The 24,856-nt window shown below is 40.4% G+C and overlaps 1 protein-coding gene across 4 annotated transcripts in view; it reads left to right on the plus strand.

Moving 5' to 3' along the window:
- Positions 1 to 368: 368 nt before the first annotated feature.
- The window catches only part of MLLT3 (MLLT3 super elongation complex subunit), a 123,296-nt gene continuing 98,808 nt past the window's right edge, over positions 369 to 24,856 (plus strand). For all 4 annotated transcript variants that reach the window (XM_082075004.1, XM_082075005.1, XM_082075007.1 and 1 more), the window contains exons 1-2: positions 369 to 600; positions 1,147 to 1,327. In XM_082075004.1, coding sequence (XP_081931130.1) covers positions 589 to 600; positions 1,147 to 1,327 — 193 coding nt within the window. In that variant the 5' untranslated portion in view covers positions 369 to 588. The remainder of the gene's footprint in view (positions 601 to 1,146; positions 1,328 to 24,856) is intronic.

Consider the following 24,856-nt stretch of genomic DNA (forward strand, 5'->3'; position numbering starts at 1 on the left):
AGCTCCCCTTCCCGCTCCGGTGCGGCGCCGTCTGTCCCCGCCCAGCCTCGCCTCGCCCCCCGGTTCGGGTGTGTCGGAGGCGAGGCACGGCACGGCACGGCACGGCACGGCACGGCACGGCACGGCACGGCACGGCACGGCACGGCACGGCCGGGCACACGTCCCGTCCCCACAACCTGTCACTTTAAGGGCCAGCAGGGCGGGGCGGGGTCGGGCGGAGCGACTCGCGGCCGCGCCGCCGCACGCCATTGGCTGCCTGCACCGCCCGGCCCCGCCTCCCTCCGCACACTGTTATGTCTCTGTCTCGGTGTCAGGTCCGCGGGCGGTGCGCATGCGCGGCGGGCGCTCATCCAGCCGGCGGGGCCGGGCGGAGCGCGGAGGCCGGGGTTGCCGCGGGCTCGGTGTGGTGCGAGGGAGGGGAGAAGGCGGAGGCAGACAGCGGTAGCGGCGAGGCAGAGGATGTCCGCTGCCCGCCCGCCGGCCGCTCCTCTGCGCGCCCGCCGTCGCGTCCACGTCTTCATGAACTAGCGCTGCGGGGTGGGGGCGGGGGACAGGAGCGAGCGCCCCAGCGGAACCGGCGCCCTAGGCATGGCCAGCTCGGTGAGTACCGCGGGTCCGCCGCCCGCGCCTCTGCCCGCGCTGCCGCGTGCTCGTCGCCGGGAAGGGGTCGGCGTGACGGGGAATTTCTCTTTGCGTGCGGCTTTCCGTGCCTCTCGCCGCTCCCGGCACTGGGCACGCACGCACCCCGAGGGGGGCGGCGGGTGTCGCCTCAGCCATGTTCCCGCTGCCGCACCGGGGTCACCGGACGCGGAGGCGCCGGGAAGAGGGACAGCGCGTCCCTGACAGCGGCCCCCGGCTGCCCGCTCCTGCAGGACGGCACCGCGGGCCAGCGGCCGCACCTCCCTGCGTCCTCCCAGTGGCAGCGAGAGCTCTTTTACGCCCTCGCCTGTGGGGCCGTTTTTTTGTTGCAGGGTTACGGTGATGCCTTTCTATTTTTTTTTTTTCTCTTGCTGTGTATATGCTACTGTTTTGTCTGTGTGCCCCTCGCCCCCCTCCGCCTGCGATGGGGCCGGTTGCCCCTCGGTCGTCACCCCAGCCCCGCTTCCGCGGGCGCTCACCGGCCGCTCCGCGCCTCTCCCCCCGCAGTGCGCCGTCCAGGTGAAGCTGGAGCTGGGGCACCGAGCCCAGGTCAGGAAGAAACCCACCGTGGAGGGCTTCACCCACGACTGGATGGTGTTTGTCAGAGGGCCCGAGCACAGCAACATTCAGCACTTTGTGGAGAAAGTCGTTTTTCACCTACATGAGAGCTTCCCCAGGCCGAAAAGAGGTAGGTAGGGCCCGCCGCGGGCCGCCCCGACGGGACCAGCTTTCTACCAGAGGCGCCCGTAGCGGTGTCTCCCCCCAGACGAGCGTTTCCCAGCCATCTCGGAGCGGGAGCAGCTGATGGTTCTGTGGCGGTCTTCGTGGAAGAACAAAAGCTGCCGTCAGTGCGGTGGTGGGCTGCCGGTGGCCCTTCTCCCACCCCGCTTGGGGCGGCCCGGGGTCGGAATGGGGGGGTCCTTTCTGCCCCTGCTCGTCTCCCGCTCTTGGTGTCGCGGGGGTCCCCGCACGGCTGCCCGCGGTCCCGTCTCCCGGCCCAGCTGTGGGTCTGGGTCCTGGCACCTCCTGGTCTCTCACTTGTCGGTGACACGGGGCTGGTTTCTGCCTCGGGGTCGGTCTGCACCGGAGGTTTTTGCCCACGTGTTGCTTTCTTCTGGCCAGGGTTACTTTCTCCCGATGTACCAAATGACTCTCTGGGACAGGGATGACTGGAAATGTTTTCCTGCTCTGATCTTGGTACTTGCGTTTGGACTTCCTCAACACTTCATTTTCTGCTTAGTTCTCTGGTTCATTGTAAGGGCCTCACTCTTTCCTAAGTACATGAAAACTTCTCAAAAGGTGTGTGTGTGTGTTGTGCATATGTACCCACATAAGTTGGGCTGGGAAAGGTATAGGAAGCCTTTTGTTTTCAAATCTGTTTCATGAGCCCTTACTGTCCTGATTATTGTGGTTGGATTAGTGGATGTAACAGAACAAATAAAAGAACTGACCAGATTTATTTATCTATGCAGGCACAATGGTTAGTAGTTATCTTTCATTTGGTCTGTAATCTTTATTGGCATCTGGAACTCCTGCAGTTCCTTAGAACAACATCATCATAAATCCTGTCTGCTTAGGTCTAGGTGGAAAAAAATTGAATGTTCGGGGAGCAAAAGACAGGAAATTTTTCAGGGCTGAGTTAAAAAGGGTTGGGTTTTCTTTTTTTTTGTGGTAAGGTAAAAGCAGGGATTTTGATTAAGTGTTTTCCAGTTTGAAGATACAAAGCTGTGGCCTTTTTTTTCACAAAAATTGTGTTTGTTCTAGAATATTTTCCTTCCCTTAAGTAATGGAGTGTAAGTATTGCAGTTATTTTGACTGCTGAGATTATTTTCTGAAGTATAACCTATTAATTCTCTTTAATTATCATGGAGTAGATGAATTTTAAAATCTGTTGTAAACCAGTGCAGTACTGCACAAAGAGTTTTCAGTAGATCATATGTAATACAATTTCTGATTAATGAAGACACAGATTGCACTGTGGAGTCTTCCTACTGTTTTATTCTATTTTTTGTACAGAAAACTATGACTTCAAGTCAGTCTAAATCGTTTGGCAAAGACACTCCTGAGAATGGGTCTGAGTAGTCTAAATAGGTGAGACAGCATGATCCACACTCAGTGAATTAGATGATGTGTTGAAATCATCATGTGTAGAAAGTACATATAATACTTTGAAGCTCTCTCTGCATAGAGGGTGTTCCTGATGCTCTCTGCTTTTATTATCCATGTTTTGTTTATTTGTTGTCCAGCCTCAGGGAACATGACTCTGCAACCCAGACTTGGGGGTTGGTTGCTAGGTGTGATGTGGAGCTTGCTGATAAGAATATCTTTTAGCACTTTTGCAAGTGAAAGGTGCATGGTTTGCCGCTGGGACTGCTTTGTGTCTCCAGCTGCTGAGTTTAGTTATGCAGTCATTTAAGCCATTGTTTTAAAGTGTTTATTTTGGGATTTTATTTGTATGCATCATTTTCATGATGTGGCAACTGCTGGGAAAGATGCCAGTTTACGTAGCCTGGGAGGGGACTTGTCCTACTGTGATTGCACATGACTTGGATTGTAGGAGAACACCACAGCCGCTCCCATCCAGCAGAGTTTAAGCTCATATGGAAAACACTCCATTCACTTCTGGGCTTTGCTTATCCTCCTAAAACTACATCAATGAGCCAAAAAAATAGATGCTGAAGAAATTTGAGTCACTTAACATCACAGCAGGAAAGAGGAGCATTGTGCTGCTGAGATCAATCTGTGTATGAATTATCTAGAATGTTTACTGGTGTTCAAAGGTGTTCCAGAGAGTGGTGGTGATATGTGCCTTGTAAATGGGAGCATTTTGTTTGTCTAATTTACAAATACAGTTGAAATGTTTGACAAAAGTATTATAGGCTTTATTGGATTTGTAAATCAGTGTGGTTAGTTTGATTTGACCTCGGGTGGCCTTCAGGGTGGTATCTTAAGCATTGCATATTTGATAGGAATGATATGCTTGCTTATAGTGTTAATCAAACTACCTGTTTTCCACCACTTCCTCTCAAGTTATATACTTTATTATTTTAGTATAAAATAAGTTACCAGTTGGAGATACTTGGTAAGTTCTCAAACTAATCCTAAACCATGGGTTTTGGAAGCTGAAGTAGGTGTACAGTATTGATCAAAAGCAAGTAATAGTATACTGACAACCCATAATAACACTTAGTTCTCTGGTAAGTGATCTTTCTGTCTGTGGATTCATGCCGTGAATGGCTGCTGTAGCATGTGTGCTTGCTAGGAAAAGTTTGAATTCATTAAGTCCATCTGTAGAGCTCACAGATCAATTTGAAAAAAATAAATGAATAGGCTATCATAGGCATTAGTAGCTCATTATTTGTTTCTGTTGCTCAGTCACTTTGAGGGGCATTGTTACAAACATTAAGGGGAGCAAGGGAGATGAATTATTTTCAGTGTGTTTGCTTTGCATGTTTATGAGAATAGCTGGGTAAACTGTCAGTTTGCCAGCTACGACTCTGGCTTTGCTAATCTGTCTGACTGTACTAGGGATTTTTGGAAATAACTAGAGGTTGGTGGTGAGTTTACAAAGGTGTGTCCAAGTGTTTGTTCTACTAATAGCTGCTACAGAGCAAGCAGGGTCCTGTGTCCTGAAGTTGCATCAGTTTTAAGGTGGCAACATAGCTGAGAACAGCGTTCAGTCCTTGGAGCACAGGGGGGTTGAGTTTGTGTGCGTAGATAGGATGGGAAGGTGGAGGTGACTAACAGGGAACAGAGTGGGGATAAGCTAGAGTGACCTACTAAAATAGTCTTCTTCATTTTCCCAGTGTCTCACCTTAAAAACTTGAGCTTGGCATGGATTTTATTGTTTTGTGTTTGCCTTATGGTGACTGAATGCTTCAGTTTTCTTTGCACGGTGGAGCATAAAGGCATTCACAGTGACTGGTTGCAAATGTCCTCCCATTTAATGGCCTGCTCCTGCCATCTGACTTCTGTGGGTGGTTCAATGGGAGGTGGCTACAGGACTACTTGTCACGTTTCGGAAAGTAGGCTCATGCCCAGGCTCTGTTTTGAGTTTGCCAGACAAAAGCTCTCTAAAAGCATAATGCAATCACAAATACTGCTGTTTTCAAATCTTTTCTCTTTCATGATGCTGAAGTAAATTGGCTAAGACATGGACAATTGCTAAGATTATAGCTTTATTCTGTGTGTAGAGGTGTAGTATTTTAAAGCATGTATGTGGAACAACATTTATTACCAGGTTATTGTTAGTTTCAGTAAGTTGAGATACTGCCTTCAGAAGACGAGCTGTTACTCTTGTCTGGTAGTGTATTTCTTATTTCTTTGTATGCTAAGCAATATAGAAATATTTTCTTGCTTAATGAACGCTGGTGCCCTGCAACAGCAGTCTGACTTATTTGTCTTACGGTATTTCAGTTGGAGAAGGAAACACATCTCTTGTATTTCAATGACTCACTATAAGCACACGTAAAAAACTACATTGGTATTCATGTGGCCTGAGTGGTTAAGTTGCTATTAATCAGTGGTGCATTTTGACATTGGGCATTCTTTTATAAAAGAACAGGTGATCTAATATGTCTATGCTAATAACTTAGTCAATATGAAAATGACGTTTTGGACACCAGAATGTTGTAACTTAAAAAGTGGGAGGTGTTGCTTTCCTCTGTGGAGCTGAGGGGAACAGTGCTTACTGCATCTTGTAGTTCAAGAAGTTATACAATGCTATCACAAAGTGATGGAAGTGGAGCTGCTTGTGATCCTCCTACAGGATGGAATAAATGGTAACATTTTTCTAGAAGGTCTACATTTCCGGTATTGATTGTTCTCATTAAGTTGTCCGTTAATGTAGAATGAAACTTTAGTGGACCCTAAGATTTTCTAAATAGACTTAGGTACTGTAAAAGGTGCTGGTGGTTTCTTCCTGGTAAACACATTGCTTCTCCTCTCTTATGAAAGGTTTTCCAGTTTTAGTCCTGCATTTCAACTAGATGATTTTTCTGAATAGTGTTGCTTAGAAACGTTACAAAATCTCTTCTGAATCCATTGTGTTGTAGGAGTCCAGCAAGGAGGAAGAAACTCTAAATGATGCAGTCTTTATTATCTCTGACACTTTTTGTATTGTTTGTTTTTTAAGATAACTTTGTCCCAGAGGGCACGGTATTTTGGGCCACAGTGAGGTAAGAATCTTTTGGGACAGTTAGCGTGGTGTGAAGGTCAGGGCCAGTGTGGAGTGGAAGGGGTTGCCCTGCAAGCCCACACAGACCCATGAGCTGACTTTGGTTCCAATGTGTTGGCATAACATGTGCTGACATACACACTGTGTGAGCGGCATGTGGTTCTGTCTCTTCCACCCTCAGTGTGCAGCAGTGCAGCTACAGAGTGCAAGGCGCATTAAGAGCATCCTTCAGTTAGTTTGTAAGCTCTTCCTGGGAAAATCTATTTGTACATAAACCCTAATATAGTATGCAGAATTTTATTTTTTTATTAAAAAAAAAAACACCTCGGCTTTTTTGTGCACTGTGCACTACCATGCGTTGAAAAAAAGCCAATCAAATTCTGCTTCTGTGTATTTGGATTCACTGTGCAAAAATTGAATTAAGTTGACTGCATCAGTTGTTTAACTTGTGACGGACAGATTGGTGCAGTATCAAGATGTAAAAAGGCTCCTCCATGGAGATGTTTTGGTCTGCTGCTTTAAAGGAATGTTTAAATTTAGGCAAAATTTTTTACAGTGACAACTTAATCCTCTTGTGAAAACACATCTCATGATACATTTTAAAGCGGTCTCTAGTGATCTATGTTTTGGCTGTAAAAATGCTTCATGAAGCTCCCTAAAAGTATTTATTGATAATATGCTGGTGAAGAATATCAATGACATGTCTTATAAAGAACTTTGATTAGGAAAAATGATGCAGTTCTCCCCAATTTTTATTTTTTAAATTTGCTTTTCAAATATTTTGGTATGTTAGGAGGAACATTGGAAGGGAAGAGGAAAGAAGATCAGTAATCTTCCCTTCCTTTCCTAGCCCAATTTTATGAATGTGTTGAGCACAATGCAAATGCTGCTGCTTTTAGTAACTTGCATGTTGTCTTGGAGAGCATTGACAAACAATATTATCTCACTCACTGTTCTTGCTTAATTATTTTTTTCTTCTGCTGATTTTTACACTGTGTGTTTGAAAAAAAAAAAAAGGTCTCTTCATGCTCCTTTTAAAATAGAGTGGTGTGAAGGTAGGGATCCACAAGCAGATTCTTACTGTCTGACTTCAGTTTTGAGTTTTACGTTTATACCACTAGTTTATACCACTAGTTTACGTTTATACCACTACTACTAGTGTAGGCAGATGGTCAAAATCAATAAGCAGGCCATCAATTTTCTGCCGGATATTTTAGTAGGATATTTAGCTACATGTGTAAGAATTTAGGTTAATTGTAGATCTGTTTGGATTTAGTGCGGTTGTTTCCTCCCCTGACCCCTCTTAAATTTTGCTTGAGCCTAAATCTCTAGGTATGATAGGCATGTGGGAATTTCTTTTTCCATCAGTCTTACTGATACAGGTTTGACACTGCATCTTTTGGGGCAGATGTTGCTATTCTAGTTGCAAAAAGGTTGTGTTCTTGGGCATCAGTTTGCTCATCAATGATATTCAGCTGCGACCAAATGAAATTTCTAACGTTTAGTGAAGAATTTCGGATATTTAACAGGAAATTTGTGAGACTTAATGTTGCTACTACTTTAATAAGAGACTGAGTAGATCTGAGGGTACATATGTGTTTCCAAGTGCACTTTCTAATTCAGGCGGATGCAAATCACAAGAGCATTTTGGTTTTCTGTTTCAAACAGGGTGAAAAGAGTTTGAATGTAAGGAAGCCATAAATTTTCATCTTTGTATGAGTGCCATCAGTAAAAATTTGGTGGCTTTGGTAAGACACTCCATGCATAAGAAAACATGTTTCTAATAAGTAATTTCTCCTCCCTGATATATCTCTAAAAATGATCACATGCCATGTTAATGCTTATGCTTTATTTAGAAGTATACAGTGTAATAAGGACTTGATTCCCAGATTGGGCAGTAGACATCTATTTTGAGTATACAAATCTGATGATACCTTTCCATCAGAAGTTATTTGGTGTGTGTAAACACTCGCGTTGCATTCAGCTGAAACTGAGTTAAATGCAGACCAAAGGGTGGCAATGGGCCCTTAGACTTGCTCAGTGACTATGTATCAGTGTGACAAGGCCTGAATAACAAGGCTGCCACATTCCCCAGTGTTACAAACTTACAGTTTTTAAAGCTTACTTGAACATTTGGGTTTTTTTTGTGTGTGTGTATGCCTGGTTTTGGCCGGATTTCCTCCCCTTGCCAGCATGTTTCTGCAAGGGTAAATGCTGATTTATGGATATTAGAAAGAAATTCCTTACAGAGAGAGTGGTCAGGCATTGGAATGGCCTGCCCAGGGAGGTGGTGGACTCGCTGTCCCTGGAGGTTTTTAAACTGAGATTGGACATGGCACTTAGTGCCATGATCTAATAAACAGACTAGAGTTGGACCAAGGGTTGGACTCGATGATCTCTGAGGTCTTTTCCAACCCAGTTGATTCTGTGATTCTGTGATTCTGTGATGTCAGAACTGCATGCCAGTTCTGAGTCTGATTTCTTAAGTCATTGTTTATTTCACATTAACTTTGAACAACATTTAATTGCTAATAGCTTCTTAAAACTAGAGTAACTGTATGGTTACATCTTTCTAAAACTACCCTATTAATACTCTATGATTGTAAGTATTCTCAATTTTAGATGGTAGGAAACAAACTGTAGCTTCAGCCCTATTGTACACAAGAGTTTTATGTAGCTGTAGAATAATACTTGAAGTACAGAAAAGCAGATCGTTGAGTGTAAGATCTGTGATATACTGCTTTAGTAAGATGAGGGGGAAGATATTTCAAAATATTTAAATCGGTAGGCGGTTAAATTTGTTACCATTTATTTGAAAAAATGAGAACAGCTGTGTTTTTTTGCTGTTAATTGTTGTTACTCTGTTTATGTCTGTGCAGTTTTTATCCTTAGAAAAACAGATATGTAAGAAATCTTGAAACCACATATTTACTATTGCAGTTTAGACAATCTGAACTTCAGGTATAATTATACCCATTAAGATTTTTCAGTACTGTATTAGTAAGCTGTAAAATCTTGGAAATTTGATTTGTGTCATTTATTGTGGTTCTGTTCAAGGTATGAAGATTGTTCTTGTAACAAATCTGTGCAGTATGTTTAGGGTTTGGTGTTTCTTTTTTTTTAATATATTCAGGTTTTGGGGAGAAATGTTGTAGAAAGTCATTCTGTTCTTTGTTCTGATAGAATCAATGGAAAAGACTGACTACTTTGTATTTGCAACCTGTAAAGCCTGTTGATAATGCTCGTGATAGGTGGGAAAAGCACAGATTAGTTTATGAAGTTTTGATCCAGAATTAAGTCAGTAGGCTGCTGCAGTTTGACTGTATTAGATTTTAGAGATTCTTATGATGGGTATCTGAACTTTAAACCAGCACAATTTAGTTCATATGTGATCATTCTGTTTCTTCCCTTCCTGGTAGCGATTGATAGACATATATGAAAACAAAAAAGCAGTCAAATTCTAGCATTTCTATGTCTGTGCACGGAAATGTTGTTTGCTTTTTGTATGACTGTTGGCCTTTTAATGTGCTTTCTAGTACCTAAATGGGAGGAAGAACAGGCTGGAATTTAGAATATTTGTATGCTTACTTAAATCTCTGTGCGGGAACTTATTTTAAAACTAAATGTATTATACTGTGTGCTATTAAAGGATACAGCTAAAATACCAATTTTTACAATGTAGAAAATAATTTTAAGACACTCCTGGGTAAAACCTGTTGTTCAATACATCTTTAAAAAATGAAAATAGTTAAATTCTTTCTGAGGTGCCATTCATTTAATCAGTATTAGTGGATGAGAGCCTTTTACTACCAGTCAGTCGCCAGAGGTTATCTCATTAGTACCCTGTGATGGTGCTCCTCGGCAAGGCATCAATGCTCAACTCTCCCTTGCCTGCCAGCTGCCACTAATCCTGCGCTGAGCTCCTGCTCTGGCTCTCTTGGAGTCCAGGTTTGTTTCTTTGAGCTCACTGGATGAGTTTTACTTTAAAAATCTGTGTCATGCTATAGGGACAGAGGTCTCAATAGCTGTAATGTCATGTAAACGACAGGTCAAACGTAATTTATTTTAAATACAGTTCAGACCTATTCTCATTAGCTGAGGCATATGAATTGCCTTTGTATGGCTTCAGTAACTTGTCTGTAATTCTATGTAAAAAAGCATATACCTATGCAGTAGGATGTGGTTTCTTCGTATGTAATCTTATGTATGTGGGTAAATACTAAGACAGGTATTTCTATTTTCAGATGGTTATGATGGCAGAGATTATAGTGCAAACTGCATTATTATATGTAACAACAAAAAAAAGCAGAGCTGGACAAGAAATGTGAGGTGGATTGATTTTGCTGATTACTGTTAACATGCTGAGTGGTTTGCAACAAGTCTAAATTTACTATTTGTGCCTGATGTTCTAAAGCTAGTACAGGAAAACACCACACTCACTGAGACACTCATTGTGTTGCTTTTCTAGACAGAAGTAAGGTGAACATAACATACCTTGAAACAAGGGTTGACAGACAAAGTGTTCTGCATTTGTAAGCTTGCAAGGGAAAGCAAGTACTTTCTTTGTGTACATTATTTTACCTTTAATGTGCTAACTTTAAAGGGCAAATGATCCAGAGAGGAATAATGCTGAGGTTCACTTGAGACAGAAATGCTTGATATTGTGGGCTGGAGGCCGGGAACTGTGGTGTTTTGCATTGTGTATGGGCAAAAAGATTTGGTCCAAAAATGTTTGCTGTTACTCAGAGCAGTCTTTCTGGTAGGGGAGGGCAGAAGTTTTCTTGAGGAATTTTGTTTGATAAGTATTAAATCGGTAAATAGCATTTGAATTCCTCTGGTGATCAAGTACTAGTCTCTATAATTAGCAGAAAAACATATTTATACATTTCATCTTGAGTAATGTAAATTCCAAGTGAATATTTTATTGAATCATTTGATAAAACTGTTCACACAACAGCTGTTTTTAAGTCACTGCAGCACTAACCTAATGCTTTATTGAAAAGCAGAAGAGAGGTGGACTGAACTTGAATCCTTTTACCCAACATGGGGCAACACTGTCTTTCGGGACTTGCTTGGAGACTCAAGGTGTTTTAATATTACTGCAAGGAGAGACAAAACTGCATAAAAGAGTAAAGTATATTGAAATATGTATGGTCATATTAGTGGAACAGAAATCAGTCTCAAATCTGTTTCAATAAGAAGATCTTAATGAAAATGGCTTTATTAGAACTATTCCAAAGTATTTCTTTAAATACCCCATAAATGTATAAAAATGAAGAGCTTTCACATTTAAACAAACAGCACGTCTTTGCAATATTTTTTTTTTAGCCACTGTTGTGGTGTTTTGCCGCTGTAAAAAGGTAAACTTCAACTTGAGGAAATAAGTGCATGGTAATAAGCACAGATTTGTTCTTTTTAGCCAGATCCAATGCCCACCCTTTTCCAGACAGCATCCAGTTGTTGACTTTCTTTAGGGGAGCACATGACAGTGGAGCTCAGGTCCAGCGGTTTGTGCTCTCCTAGGGCTGGGAGGTTTGCTTCACTGTGGAGCGGTTTTGGTGCATTGAAGACTGAACACCAAGAATGTTTATGCAAATAGTTCTCTAGATGTAGCTGACCAGAGGAGAGAAGTATGGTTTTACTAGTGTAGTTAACTGGCTATGTACAAGACAAAGAAAACACCAAGAGGTGAATTTTAGTTATCTCAAAAAATAATCGGAAAGAACCTAATTGTGAGAGTAGTATCTAGAAAGCATATACATATGTTTTGAGAGGAAAAAAACCCAAAAGATGTGTTTTGTAAACATACTGTTTTGTATAGCTTTTAATTTAAAATACAATCTTGAAATAAATTTGTCTGTATGCTACACAGCAGTCAGAAAATGTTATTCTTGTGAATTCCTCTTTCATGTGTAAAGATTCATTATCTGTTGTGATGCTGCTGTTAAGATTATGCCTCTTAAAGCCACAAAGGTCTGCTCTCATCTGTGATATAATTCCTGTACTCTTACGACTTCAAAGGTTTTTGACACTGGAGTTGATAGTTGCCTGGCTGTCACTGATTTGTCTAAAGTGTCTTTTAAGTAAGTGTGTGATTTCTGTGAGTCTGAATATTGTAAATGCTTCCATTTGCATCTAGCAAATATTCCACAACAGAAAGTCCAACTTCTTAGTTTTGGTGAGGCTTTCTTTGCCCCTTTGAGTTGAGCCAGGTTTTAGCCTAATTCTGCAGGATACTGCTGTGTTGTTTTCTGAGGAAAAAAATACCTTACCCATAACATATAGTCTACTCAGTAATTCATAACAGGTTAGTTAATGTAGCAATATTTTAATACAGTTGCACATCCTTATTTTCTGAAGAATAAGGATACATCAGGAAGTTTCGCTTCTCAGAATTTTTTTTTGACATTAGTCTTATTGTAAGAACCAGTGCACTCCCTTGCTTAATAAGAAGGAAACTACAACACATAAATGTATTCTTTATCTTGTAGTCTTAGCCTCTTTTATCTCCTACGTGTATTATTCTTTAGTGCTAGCCTTTCCGTGATGCTTCCCTGGATCCTTTCTGTAAGGTATTTGTGTGTAAATTACTGTGAAGCAACTCCATCTGAGTTCTTTGGGTGCCTTCGTCAGTGTTGTGCAGAGAAGCCAAGACCAGCCCTTAGACCTAAACCAAGTAAGTTGGCCCAGCAATAGTAAACCACTTGGGTTTGCCTCTGCAGGCACCAGCTGGGAACACTGCCAGTTGTTCCATCAGTCCTCGGTGCAGTGGAGAGATGACAGTGACAAGTCTCTCCTGTGAAGCAATGCCCTGAAGTAGAAGCTGCTTCACTGCTGGGGTGCGCTGGGGGTAGCTTGAGGGGAGCACCAGTGACCTGTGGTCTTCAGGTGGGCAGGTTGTTCTGTGTGAATCCAGGTACAGCATGGCTCTAGCTCAGCGCTCATAGGAGCGAAGAACAAGTGATTATAATGAGAGAGTGAAGTTCAGAAACCCACCACATACAAAACCACAAGTGCACAAACACACTCACACCCACCTTTTGCTAATATTGAGTGTTTCATAGACCTGCACTGTACTTGTGCAGATTCTGTAGCCGTCCAATGTTTTTAGTTGAGATGGTGTGCTGGACCTACTGTTTTTGAATACCTCTGCCTTAGGAAACAGAAAGTATCTCTTGGTTGTTGCACTTAATCAAAGCCTGTTCTTAAAATGGTAGTCATCAACTGTTTTAGTATTTGCTTAAAGCTTTATTGTTAAATGTTGAGTCATGTCACACTGGATATTTTGTTTTTCACCTGCAAAATAGTTTCCAAACAAAATGTCTCCATTGAGTGTACATGAGAATAAAAGTTAATATTTGACAAAAGTAAGATTGTCCAACTGTGGATGATTTTTGTTTTCATTATCCTTTCTATTGCCTGGAAACTAAATGGAAACAAACTGGTTTCTATGAAGCAGATCTACATTAGGTTACTTCCTTGAGATATATATAGATATAGATATATAAATATATATATATATATTTTAATACAATAAAGGCAAAGTTAAGCAACACTGGAGATCTTTAAGGTTTTGTAATGAAAGTTTAGTTTCATTAAGTCCACTAATCTTAGTCTGCAGGGATATTTCCTTACATTTCTGTTTTAATGCCTAAGCTGTAATTTTACAGGAGTTGAAATAATAATAAACTACTTGTAGATGGACATTTTAAGTGTACAGTCAAAATTATCTGTCTGCGTTTGAGGCAGAATATTTAAATGGTTTTGGTTTCTTTTTTGTGTTTGAGTAGCTTAAATCTGGGAAGTTGTCAATTTGTGTGTCTAGACAATGGAAGATTTTACATTTTGGTTTCAGTTTCTTCCTTCATGGTCTGTCCTGAAGTCTAGATAATTGTAATTCCTTGATTAAAATATAAACTAACATTTGGTTTTTGAATGCATTTTTTATTATGTATTTTACATGTAAATATTAAGCTATATGTTTTTGCTGGTGTGTAAGGCTGTAAATGTGTTTATATGTATTGTACTTTTTTTTTTTACTTTAACAATAAGTGATCAGATCTGTGTGTTTGCCTTGAGACTTCAGTTACTTAATCTAAACTCAGAAAATTTCTGGAACATTCTTTGTTTGAAAATATAACTCTTCAATAAAAGATAACTGGCACCTCTATCTTTGTATGGAAAACACTGAAGCAAATTAAGGGTGGCTGACTGACATGGAATCAGGTACCGAAGATAAGGCTTTTTCCTCCTCTTCCTCCTGCTCTCCGTAAATGGTTTTCCATCATAAATTTTTTTGCAGCCCATTGTACTGTACATAGATATAAATGGTTTCCAAACCATTTCTATTATAGTTGTCACAAAACTGGTGTGGGGGCCCTATGGTTTAACTGCAAATTATAATAGGGATCCAGTAAGTACAAAATGCTTCCAGCTGTGGGCAGGTATGGGATTAAAAGGGGTTTTGCAACTTTTCCTTGCTAAAATTAAGAATAGCAGACTTCATAAAAATTATGCAAAATTCCGAAAGATCACGAGAAGTGTGTTTCTTCAAAAGTGCCAGGAAAGAATGGGGTGAGGATGGGAATCGGGAAAAGGCATGGAATAAAGGCTAGTCATCTTTTTTTGATTTTTCACTTCATTGGCTGATGCTTTTTATTGTTGAGATCACTAAGTTGATGCCTATTTTTCAAAGGAAGGATTTAAAACAAAATTATGGAATTTTGTTTTTAGGATGATAATTTTGTGCGGCACCTCTAGAGCCTAGAATTTATTCTGTGAGGATGAAAAATCTGACATATGGGCATGCACCTCATTTATACAAATCATAACTCTAGAATAGAGAGTCCATAATTGTAATTTATAGTATAATGACTGTGTACATGTATATTTGTGTGTGCATGCTCACTGTAGGAATTACTACCAATGTTGGTTTTTTTTACCCTTCCATGAAAAACCAGGAGCTACTTAAAATAAGCAAAGAATTTAAAGGTATTTTGAATTTTTTCTGTGTCTTTCAACCAATGTGAATTGTATTACTCTGATAGTGTTTTCCTTGGACAATGTAGAAGTTTCTCTCATGTAAAGAAATACAGTCATCTGTCTTCAATTTGTTTAGTTTAATTTTTTTAAAATTCCAGGTCACTTAAGAGGAAAAAGCATTACTGGTGTTATTTAAAGGAGTTATCGTGTTGTTGCCTTGCCTCTATAAGATGTTTCATGGATGTCAGAAACTGTATTGGTACAGGAAGAACTACCTCCCCCTGCTTACATGAGGGAAGAACCCTTTAGAAATAGAAATAATAACACAAAGATGTCCTGAGGTACCTGTGATAGTTGATACTCTATGTATTTGTAATTTGTTACCGGCAATATCAGTACCATAAAAGGAGAGATAATATATTTGCTTCCTCTGCGTGCTTAGGCAGTTTCACAATTTCCCTTTATTTATGATTATTTTCCATTGCTTTGTTTGGTGTCCACACAAGAAAGGTGGGAGCTGAATGCTGACGCAGGAAAATGTGCTTTCCAACTTGCAATTAGTATTGGGGACCCCGGGGCAGGTGTTGTATGCTCCCTGCTCTGTTTTGTCAAGTTGTCTGTCTTCTGCCTTCTGTGAGGCAGCATTGATTTAAACTGTTGCTGTATCTTATCTGTTGGCATTTGTTCTAAGTCACTTTCCTTTCAAACATAATCATCCCTGTGTGAAGATTTTTGTGTGTTCATGTTTAAATGTGTGGGAACTGAAATGCTTTCTTTTCCATCTGTCTTCTGGAAACTGGATTTTTAGCATTGCCTTAAGATGGCTTTGAAGAACTGCAGACAAGCTGGGATATCAAAGGGCTACAGGAATTCAGCCGTAATTGTTTTATGGCTTGCCAGAAATCAGACCTATTTGTATAGGTAGCATAGAAAATAGCTGTGATTTGACAATTTGGTGCCATTTATATCCACCATAAAAATAATAAAAAAGTTAAAGAGGTATTTTGGAGGCAGGAACTAAGCTGTAAATACAAAGTGCTGCTTTGTTTTCTCAAAGGAACAAAAAGGAAACAGGGTTTAGGAAGCTTTTTATTGAAGCAAAGCTAACACAGACCCTGTCTTCTTTAAAGATATCTAATACCCTACTTGCACTGTGAAACCACGCATTTGTTTGTCCTTTAGTACAAGATTGTGTTGTCCAAAATGTGCAGATTAAAAAGGACTTACTAATAAGTCAGAACAAAAATTCATGCAAACTTACGCAGCAGCATGAGTAAGTAGTCCAAGTGACCTCACTTCTGGAAAATTGGAAGTAGTTTATTTTTCTGTTGTAAGTATAAGCGTGATGCCCTTGCTGTCTTCTGGAAGTCTTAACTTCAAGTGATTTGTCCAGGTACCATTCATGACTGAACATTTAAGTGTGCAGACCTGAAACTCCAGTGTGTTCAAGGTGGTCAAAGGAAGAAGTGCTCCAACTTAAAAATGGCAATTTGAGGCCCAGAGGAATGAGTGATACAGTGCACCACGCTCAACGTAGCAGAAGCTAGCAGTTCTGCTCCAGCACTCTTCCTTTTGCTGATCTAGGTGAGCCTGCTGGTGCCCAAGCTATTTTTATAGATTAGGTAAGCCTGATTTCTTTGTCCCTGATCTCTTTCTGGTTCTTGAGAGCATGGATGTCTGTTAGGCAATATTAATATTGCCTAACAAGCAATGAAACTTCACTTAATGTGTGAATGAGGTTTGGCACCTCCAATACTGGGCTGCCCTATGCAAATCTCGTGGTATTCCTGCTAGCCCTTACTCTGAGAAAGGAGATATTTATCTCAAGAATTAGTGCCATTCTTCCTGCTACTAGTGTCGCTCCTGTCACTAAAAATATTGGTTTCTTTATTAAAATGTCAGCTATCTTTGTCTTTTGTTATCTGGAGATGATTGAACTTTTTAATAAGCTGTGGGATTTTTCTTAAATTCATTTCTTCTAGATCTGTTGATTTACAGCTGCTTGCTCTCAATAGCTTTAGATTGTCTGGTTATACCATTAGTTGGTTTCCAGCTTTCATGTTCATGTGTTAAATGTTAAATTTGGAAGAAACACTTTAAGATTTGTTGTTGAGCTTGTCATAGAGATTGTGGTTTTTTCAATACCTAAATCTTGTTTTGAAGACATAGCTATTTCTTCTCAGTTTATGATATTTGTTTGACTGTTAGCTCCTGACTTGAGCTGTCTGATTTCGTCTGGCTTGTAAATTTCTTCCCTCTAATAAAGCAGTGTTTGAGTTTCAATTCTTGGGCTTCTCACTGAGCTAATGATGTCCTTGCTGGGATGGGATTATTCAAAAGAAGCTGTTGAGCATTTGGATTCTGTGAACTTCATATGGCATTAAATGTTTAGCCCACTTCCTTTTGGAAAAGCTTTGCCAGAAATTGAAAACATACAGTTGAATCAAGATGAGGGCCAAATAGCCGGTGACTTCTATGCAATGAGATGTGAGCAATTGCAAAACTTACCATGTAGCTTGAGTTGTAACGTGATTGCCATTCAAACTGTGTCTTCAGAGGGTTATCACTTGAAGTAACTTGGGTACAACTTGGCAATGAGATTGATCATTTGAGAATAGTGTGGCTAAAGTTGTTTTTGTTTCTTATCTCATTTGCATTCTAAATTGATAATAGTGTCAGCTGTGGAGCAATGGAAGAGTGGAGGTTTTGGATGTATCTCAAGAAGCTTTCAGATTTGTGACACACTAAAATCATATGAGTGGGAACTCTGCAGGTGTCTATTCTAACAGCATGGCTATGACATTTGACTTTCAACAAGTTCCTAGTAATAAATGCGTTTGAGATCTCATATGGGTCATGTACTAAAATATAATTCAATTAAAAGCTGATGTAGTTCATTGTGATTTTGACCATCTCTGGTCTGTAGTAAGTCCACTGGAGAAAAGGAGATGCATCTGCTACAATGCTTTAGAATCATGGCATAGTTTGGGTTGCAAGGGGCCCTCAAAGGCGGAGTTGAGTTTGACAGTTTGGTAGTTCCTGACATCCTCCTCCCAACCCTTTTTAAAAATGGGTGCGATGTTTCTTTTTTTCCAGTCACTGGGGACTTAAGCTGACTGCCATGACTTCTCAAATGTCATGGAGAGTGGCTTGGCAGCTACATCAGTCAGTTCCCTCAGGACTCTGGAATGCATATCATCAGGTCCCATGGACTTACATATGTTCAGATTCCTTAGGTGGTCACAAATCAGATCCTCTTCTTCTCTGTGTGCTCATGTGGTCTCATGTGGTTGCAGTCTTCCCCTTTTTGTTCTTTGTGTAAAGAGTGACCAAGAAGCTATATGCAGCGTGTGGTAGGTGAAGTGCCTTTGTGAATTTTCCATTCCATACTGTCCCCATTCTCAGCTTCTAAAACTAGCAAGAATGTGGTGTTTCTGTTTATTTGGTGTGTCTGCACTAGTTGAGGCACACAGAGGAGTTTATATTCCATTTGTTAGTATGTGTTATCTTGCAGTTGCACAGACAGTGTAGCTTTTGGGGAAGAATCTGAAGTGCATCCATTTTTATTGTGAGATCTAAGAGGGCCTGAGAAGTTTTAAATGGTCTGCTGGTTTTGGCTGGGATAGAGTTGATTTTCTTTGTAGTGTTATAGCTAACACAGGTCAGTGTTTTGGATTTATGCTGAAAAAAAGTGTTGATAATCTAGGGCTGTTTTAGTTAGTGCTGAGCAGTGTTTACACACAGTCAAGACCTTTTCTGCTTCTTATGTCACCCCACCAGTGAGTGGGCTGGAGGTGCATGGACGTTGGGAATGGACACAGCTGGGACAGCTGACCCCAACTGACCAAAGAGATAATCACAGAATCACAGAATGTTAGAGACTGGAAGGGACCACAAAGGATCATCTGTCCAATCCCCCTGCTGGAGCAGGAACACCTAGATGAGGTTACACAGGAATGTGTCCAGGCAGGTTTGAATGTCTCCAGAGGAGACTCCACAACCTCCCTGGGCAGCCTGTTCCAGTGTCTGTCACTCTCACTGAGAAGAAGTTTCTTCTCATATTTGAGTGGAACATCTTGTGTTCCAGTTTGAACCCATTACCCCTTGTCTTACCAGTGGTTGTCAAATCCATGCCATATGATGTCATGCTCATCATATGAAGCTGGGAGAAGAAGGAAGGGGAGAGGATGTTTGGAGCTGGGGCTTTTGTCTTTCAAAAGTAAGCAGGAGCTTTGCTGTCCTGGAGGTGGCTGAACACCTGCCTGCTGATGGGAAGCAGCAAATGAATTCCTTGTTTTGCTTTGCTTGTGTGTGCAGCTTTTGCTTTACCTGTTAAACTATTTTTATCTCAGCCCATGGGTTTTCTCACTTTTCTGATTTTTCTCTCCCCCACCCCATGGAGGGGGGAGTGGGTGAGTGGTTGCGTGGGGCTTAGTTGCCAGCTGGGGTTAAACCAACACAAATGGTAATGGATCCTTACAAGAGGTCTTCTTTGTAACACTCTTTTTAAGATGCTGCTGCTATGTTACTATTTCCTGTGTAAAGTTTATAGCAAAAAGGAACATGATCCCTTTTAAACATCCATAAAACAAGATGTATAGCTGCAGCAAGTGGATTTACATCTTGTGAGTTTATCTACCAAGCTGAACTCCTGTGTGGCTAATCTTATTGTGCCCTAGTGAAGGCTTGAAGGTAAGCTCTTCTGGAGTTGCTCAGCACCTCACTTCAGTAGTTTGTTCTCCTCTTCCTCTTTCTCAAGGACTGCTTTCCCAGTTGCTAGGTAACTATTTTTATTTTCAGAGCTCTGGTGAATACAATTAGATTTATACAGACATCAAACAATTTACTAGAATGCAGTTACGTGGTGTGCCTTTATAGATCTGGCTGCAGCCTGCTGCCAAAATGTTCATCTCTCCTGTCTGTGGGCTGCCCCATTTCCCCCTGTGATGTTGGTGAGAGCTGGACTAGTACCCTGATACAACAGAAAAAACTTCCAAGCCTCTTCTACCATTTCTAACTCTGAACTCTGAGGAGTTCATTTTTTGTTGGATCCCTCAGCTGAACTGACTCACTCTAGAGCTACAGGGTCATCCAGTGCAAGCAGGAGATGTGGGAATGCGTGGCTAAGAGTGGCAGAAGACTCTATCTTGCAGTCACATAAGATGAGATGCTGTATTAAAACAAACCAGACACATCCTCAGATTTTTTTTAATACAGAAGTATTTCTTTGACACTGCTGCTGATATATTGTGATCTTGACTCTGACACTTGTGCGTTTGTACAAGAATCTTTAACTTGCTGTAGAACTGTACTATTAGTGAATTTCATTTGTTTGTAAGTGCTGTGGATTTTGCAGCATGTTTGGGAGGTACAGGGCACTGCAGTATTAATTTTCTGAGATCTAAAGGAAATTGCAGAGCTTGGAGAAAAGCTGACAAAAGTTTATCTACCAACTAGGAACCATACAGAACTGTAATAAGAAAAGGATAACAGAGGCTCTGCTTTTCACTTAAAGAGAAAAATGTAATATTTTAAAAAGCTGCCCTTTTTTTCCCCTTTTTCTCCAGTAATACATTTTGTTTTCCTTGAAGTGGCCTATGATAAGGAACACCGGTCTGTCTTGTATTTCTAGGGTTTGTACAGTTCTGAAGAGCAGTGAATTCCCTCTTTGTTTAAATGCTCACAAGGTTACCAGTATGCAAGGCATGCAGTAGTACTCCAGGGAACTTCACTGTCCAGCTAAGAGAGAGTTGTAAAGAGAAACCATTTACAGGGCTCATGCCAAAGCTAGGCCTGCTTCTTCATGTATCTGTGATATCCATTCAACTGTTCTTGCTTTTTATCTTCTAAGTACATCCTTGAATTTTTAGTGTTTGTTTTTGGATACGGGCATTCAAATTGTCTGATTTCTTGACTGGTAATCTTAACCCCCAAATAAATTAATCATATTACTTCTTGGGTTTGGTATTTGCAGGGGATAAGGTGAAATGACCTGACAATAGTGCTTTTTTATTTTTCTACAGTATTTGAGCAAAATGAGTAAGCGTTTTTCTCTCTGTCTTCAGAGACAAAGCTCTCTGATGCCAGAGTTGAAGATTACTGCAATGATACTTGAAGATCCACTGCTTACTTTGGGGCCCTGCTCTAAGGGCTTCCACTTGGCATAGTGGCACAATGCTAAGTGCTCGTTGACTGAATGGCTGACTAGTGATAGAGAGTACACTGCAATCTGTCAGGGATGCAGGAGCTGAGCTCCCAAGAATTGTCTCTACTACAGGCTTGTAACTCAGTAAGCCTACCATGTTTTAGCTGAAGGTGGACATGTAATTAAAATGTGACAGCACTCTTGATTTGCTATGTCTGTGATAGATTTAACTGGATGCAAACTGTTAAATTTTTCTTTAAATGTTGGTCTCTAAGGATAAACAGAAGAGACCAGCACTGACACAGGCTGCTTCTCATGGTTTTGACAGTTGTATACCAAAACTACTACTTTACCACTCTCTACAGAGAACTGATCCATACTGAAGCCAAAACATCTGTTCATTTTATTACAGAAATTCCTAACTTGGAAGCAGTCCTAGCTTCATAAAAGCCATGCAAACCTTTTTATTCTGAATAGAGAGTATATTTATCATTAACTTATCACTTCTTAAGTCATACAATCAGCCTGAGTTTGGTGAAAATCTAAAGTTGAGAGGTTCTTAGTTGCTGTTAAGTCTTACAAAAAAAAAAAACAGACTTGATTTCTTCTACTGCAGAGGAGTGTATTCCAGATCCAAGAAAGTAAAACACATTTATTGGTCCCGAATCTATGGGAGATAAAGTTGTAGTGCTTCTATTGCTGCTCTTGGTACTTGTTACACCATGTCATAGACATCTAATGACCCTTCCACAGCATTGTAGCCAAGGAGCAGTGTTGTTAGAAATCATGGAGCGTCTTTCGTGTTTCTGGCAATGGTAGGACTTGGATGGGCCAGAGTACTATAAATGCTGTTGCTTCACGTAAAGCTGAAGACTCATGCCAATTGCTTGGCAAAAACTAAATACTCTTGCAAAATTGCAGAACAGCAACTGGTTGCTACATTTCCTTCTGTGCCTAACAGTCCAGACACTTCTCCGATGTTTCTCTCTGCCTCAGAAAGCATGACCTGACGCTTGTATAAAAGTGGTGGTGTTTTCTTAGTTGCTGTGATCTTTCTGCTTCACTAACAACAGCAGAAAAATCTGTTCTGAGGGTAGGCACACGTACTGGAACTGGTTTATGTTTAGTAAGGACAAGTGTTACTTTCAATAAATGTTTGAACAGGTATAATAGTCTGCCTTCTCCTTTTGTTTTCTCCCAGGCTATCACTGTTTAAAAGACAATAATGTGTGAGCAATGGAGATTTCTGGTGACAGAAGGATGGGGTTAATGTGCAAATATGGAATGCAGAGGTCTTTCATTTAAGCAAGATGGAGGAGAAAGCTTTTTAAATCTCATGTCTAAAATTTCTCTGTCCGAATGGTCAATTTGCTTAATTCGCATCCATAGTGAGGGGAACGGGGCTACGTGCACAATTTTTCTGACAATTTTTCAAAAGACCTATTTAAAGTGATTTTATTCGGAGAACAATTGAACTCAATGGTGTTATGCTGCATGGAATCCCTCTCAGGTTACAGCAAAGTAATTAGAAGTTTTAAACTTCCATCATACAAGCCCTTAGGATCCACCTGTCCATAAGGCATTTCACCAAAAAGCTTAAAACTGTATCTGACCCTGTATGGCAGAATTGCAGTTACTGCTTTTCAGCATAGATTTGTTTCCAGATATCTGCTATTGAACTGTTCAAAAATGAAATACATGGTATGTCAGTCCAACTGAACCCCCTTCCCAAGCTCTAGAACAGGTCAACTTGAGAAGGCATGGCCCTGGAATCCAGAAGAGTGCAAGCAAACAAAGGTAGAAGAAGGTCTTGGTTGTCTGCAGTGGTTAGCTCATGTTGATCTTCCAGTTTTTGAATTTTAAATGCTGTTTGCAGACATTTGCTGGCTCTTAGAATTGGCTTAGATAAGATGAGGGAAGTGATGGCCGTTTTTATGGGAGCGTGTATAGTAAATGCGTGAGCCCTCTGTATTTCCCACTTCGCTCTCTGGAGGGAATGTGTTCTGTGGGCTTTTGTCAAGAGCTGAATGTCAGGGGAAGTGTGTGGGGGAAAAGTGGTGAGCACAGACGCAGTAGTAGAGCAGGGAGACCCTGAGCTTTAGGCTTAGCATTTTTCCTTCTTCTGTGTTAAGTGAAGCAGTCTTACTGAAGTCATTGTTTCAGGACTAATGAGTGTCTTTTGACTTACATTTCTGCAGATGCAGCTCTGTATTAACCCTCTTGTGAGAAACAGAAAGTACCGTGGCTGTCTACAAGCATTGCCATGGTTGTGAACTTGGTTCTCCTGTAACATTCCATTTTGTTGGGAAGAGAGAAGTTTCTGCAAAATTTTAGAAATTTGAAACTCTGAAGAGGAGGAGATTATAAAAGGTGACAACTGAGAAGCTAGAATGGAGATTTCCTTTATTAGATCCAACTACTTGTATACTTAATCCATACCTTTACCTGCTGTAAAAAATACCTGATTTAACACTGAGAGAACCTGTTCCTAGGACTAAGGGGGGAAAACTATTCCACAGTAAAATCAAGTGGTGGAAATTCATTCTTCTTCACCAGTTTTGAGATAAATGTCATGAAGAAATCCTCTTGCAGAAAAATATTTTGAACAGGATTTTGTTTGTCACTTTTTGTTGTAATTCAGTCAGATTCTTCTTTCACCTACCTTTTTCTATTGTAACTTCAGATTTTCTTTTCATACTTGTGTGTGTGGTGTGTGTTGTGTGTCTGTTTTTTTTTTTTTAAATCTGCTTTGGAAAAGATCCAAACTGTTAGCTGTCTCTGTGTGATGTGAAAACACTGTCTTGTCCATAAAATCAGCAAGCAAGTTATTCATGGTGTGTATATGACTAATCCTGCTTTCTGATACTTAAGCTTTTGTAAAATGGGAGTCTGGGTTGCCTTTACTGAGGTTATGAGCTCTTGTGGACAGCAGTTTGAGTTCAATGAGAGTTGTACTTTAACACCTGGATGTTATTTTGAAAAATTAGCAGCCTCCTCTTCCCCTCTGCCCCACTGCCCCTGCCCCCTCAGCAATCCTACAAGCTCACTGTATTAGCCTTTTATTTTTTACTTGTTTTGAGAAAATTGGCAAAAATATATTAATTTTTTGAAAGATTATTAGCTTATCAAAAATTTGTGTCTTTATTTACATAGTTCACTTCAAAACATCAGGTTTCTTTTAACTTAACACCAACAAAATCCTAACACCTTAGGACCCGAAATTACAAATTCTTAAACATAGCAGTAAAACCCTCCAAGGCACATGCATGAAGCCGCATACTTGGTTAAGTGTTTGCAGGCCTAAAGCCTTTGTTTTAGAAGTTCTGTCATTCTCTCTTTTCCCCTTCCCTTTTCTTAGAAAAGAGATTCTACCACTTAACTTTCTTCTCACGATACTCTCTTTGGAAATTTACTGTATTGTTTAATTTCTGTAAAATATGTAACATGGTGTTGGTTACTGTGATTTAAAGCAGTTTGTTCTTAATATAATACTTAGAAATAGTTTAGCTTTCCTTCTTAGACCCTTTCCATTACCATAAAAAATCCTTTTAACCTCTTTCTGAGATCTGTTTTTTGGGGGATTATTCTCTTTCTTCCCCTCTTCCTCCCATAGTCTGATGTTAACAGGAGAAAAGTTATTTATTATTGTGAAATTTTCATAGAAATTCTGTCACATTTCCTTTTGTATGTAACAGGCAACCTCAGGAAGTTGTTTTGGGATGATTATGATATAAATGTATTTTTTTTATTACTGAAATATTTAGAGTTTACAATGTTGATTTAGTTCCTGCCACAGTCCATTTGTTCATGTTTTTTCCAAAACCAGACATTTAATTACCATGAAATACTGATATTATTCATGGAGGCTTTGCCATTATCATATTGTAACACAAAGAAAAAAATCCATGTGCGCT

Source organism: Streptopelia decaocto (genome assembly GCF_964273445.1).
Source record: "Streptopelia decaocto genome assembly, chromosome: Z".
In the NCBI taxonomy this organism is placed as follows: domain Eukaryota; kingdom Metazoa; phylum Chordata; class Aves; order Columbiformes; family Columbidae; genus Streptopelia; species Streptopelia decaocto.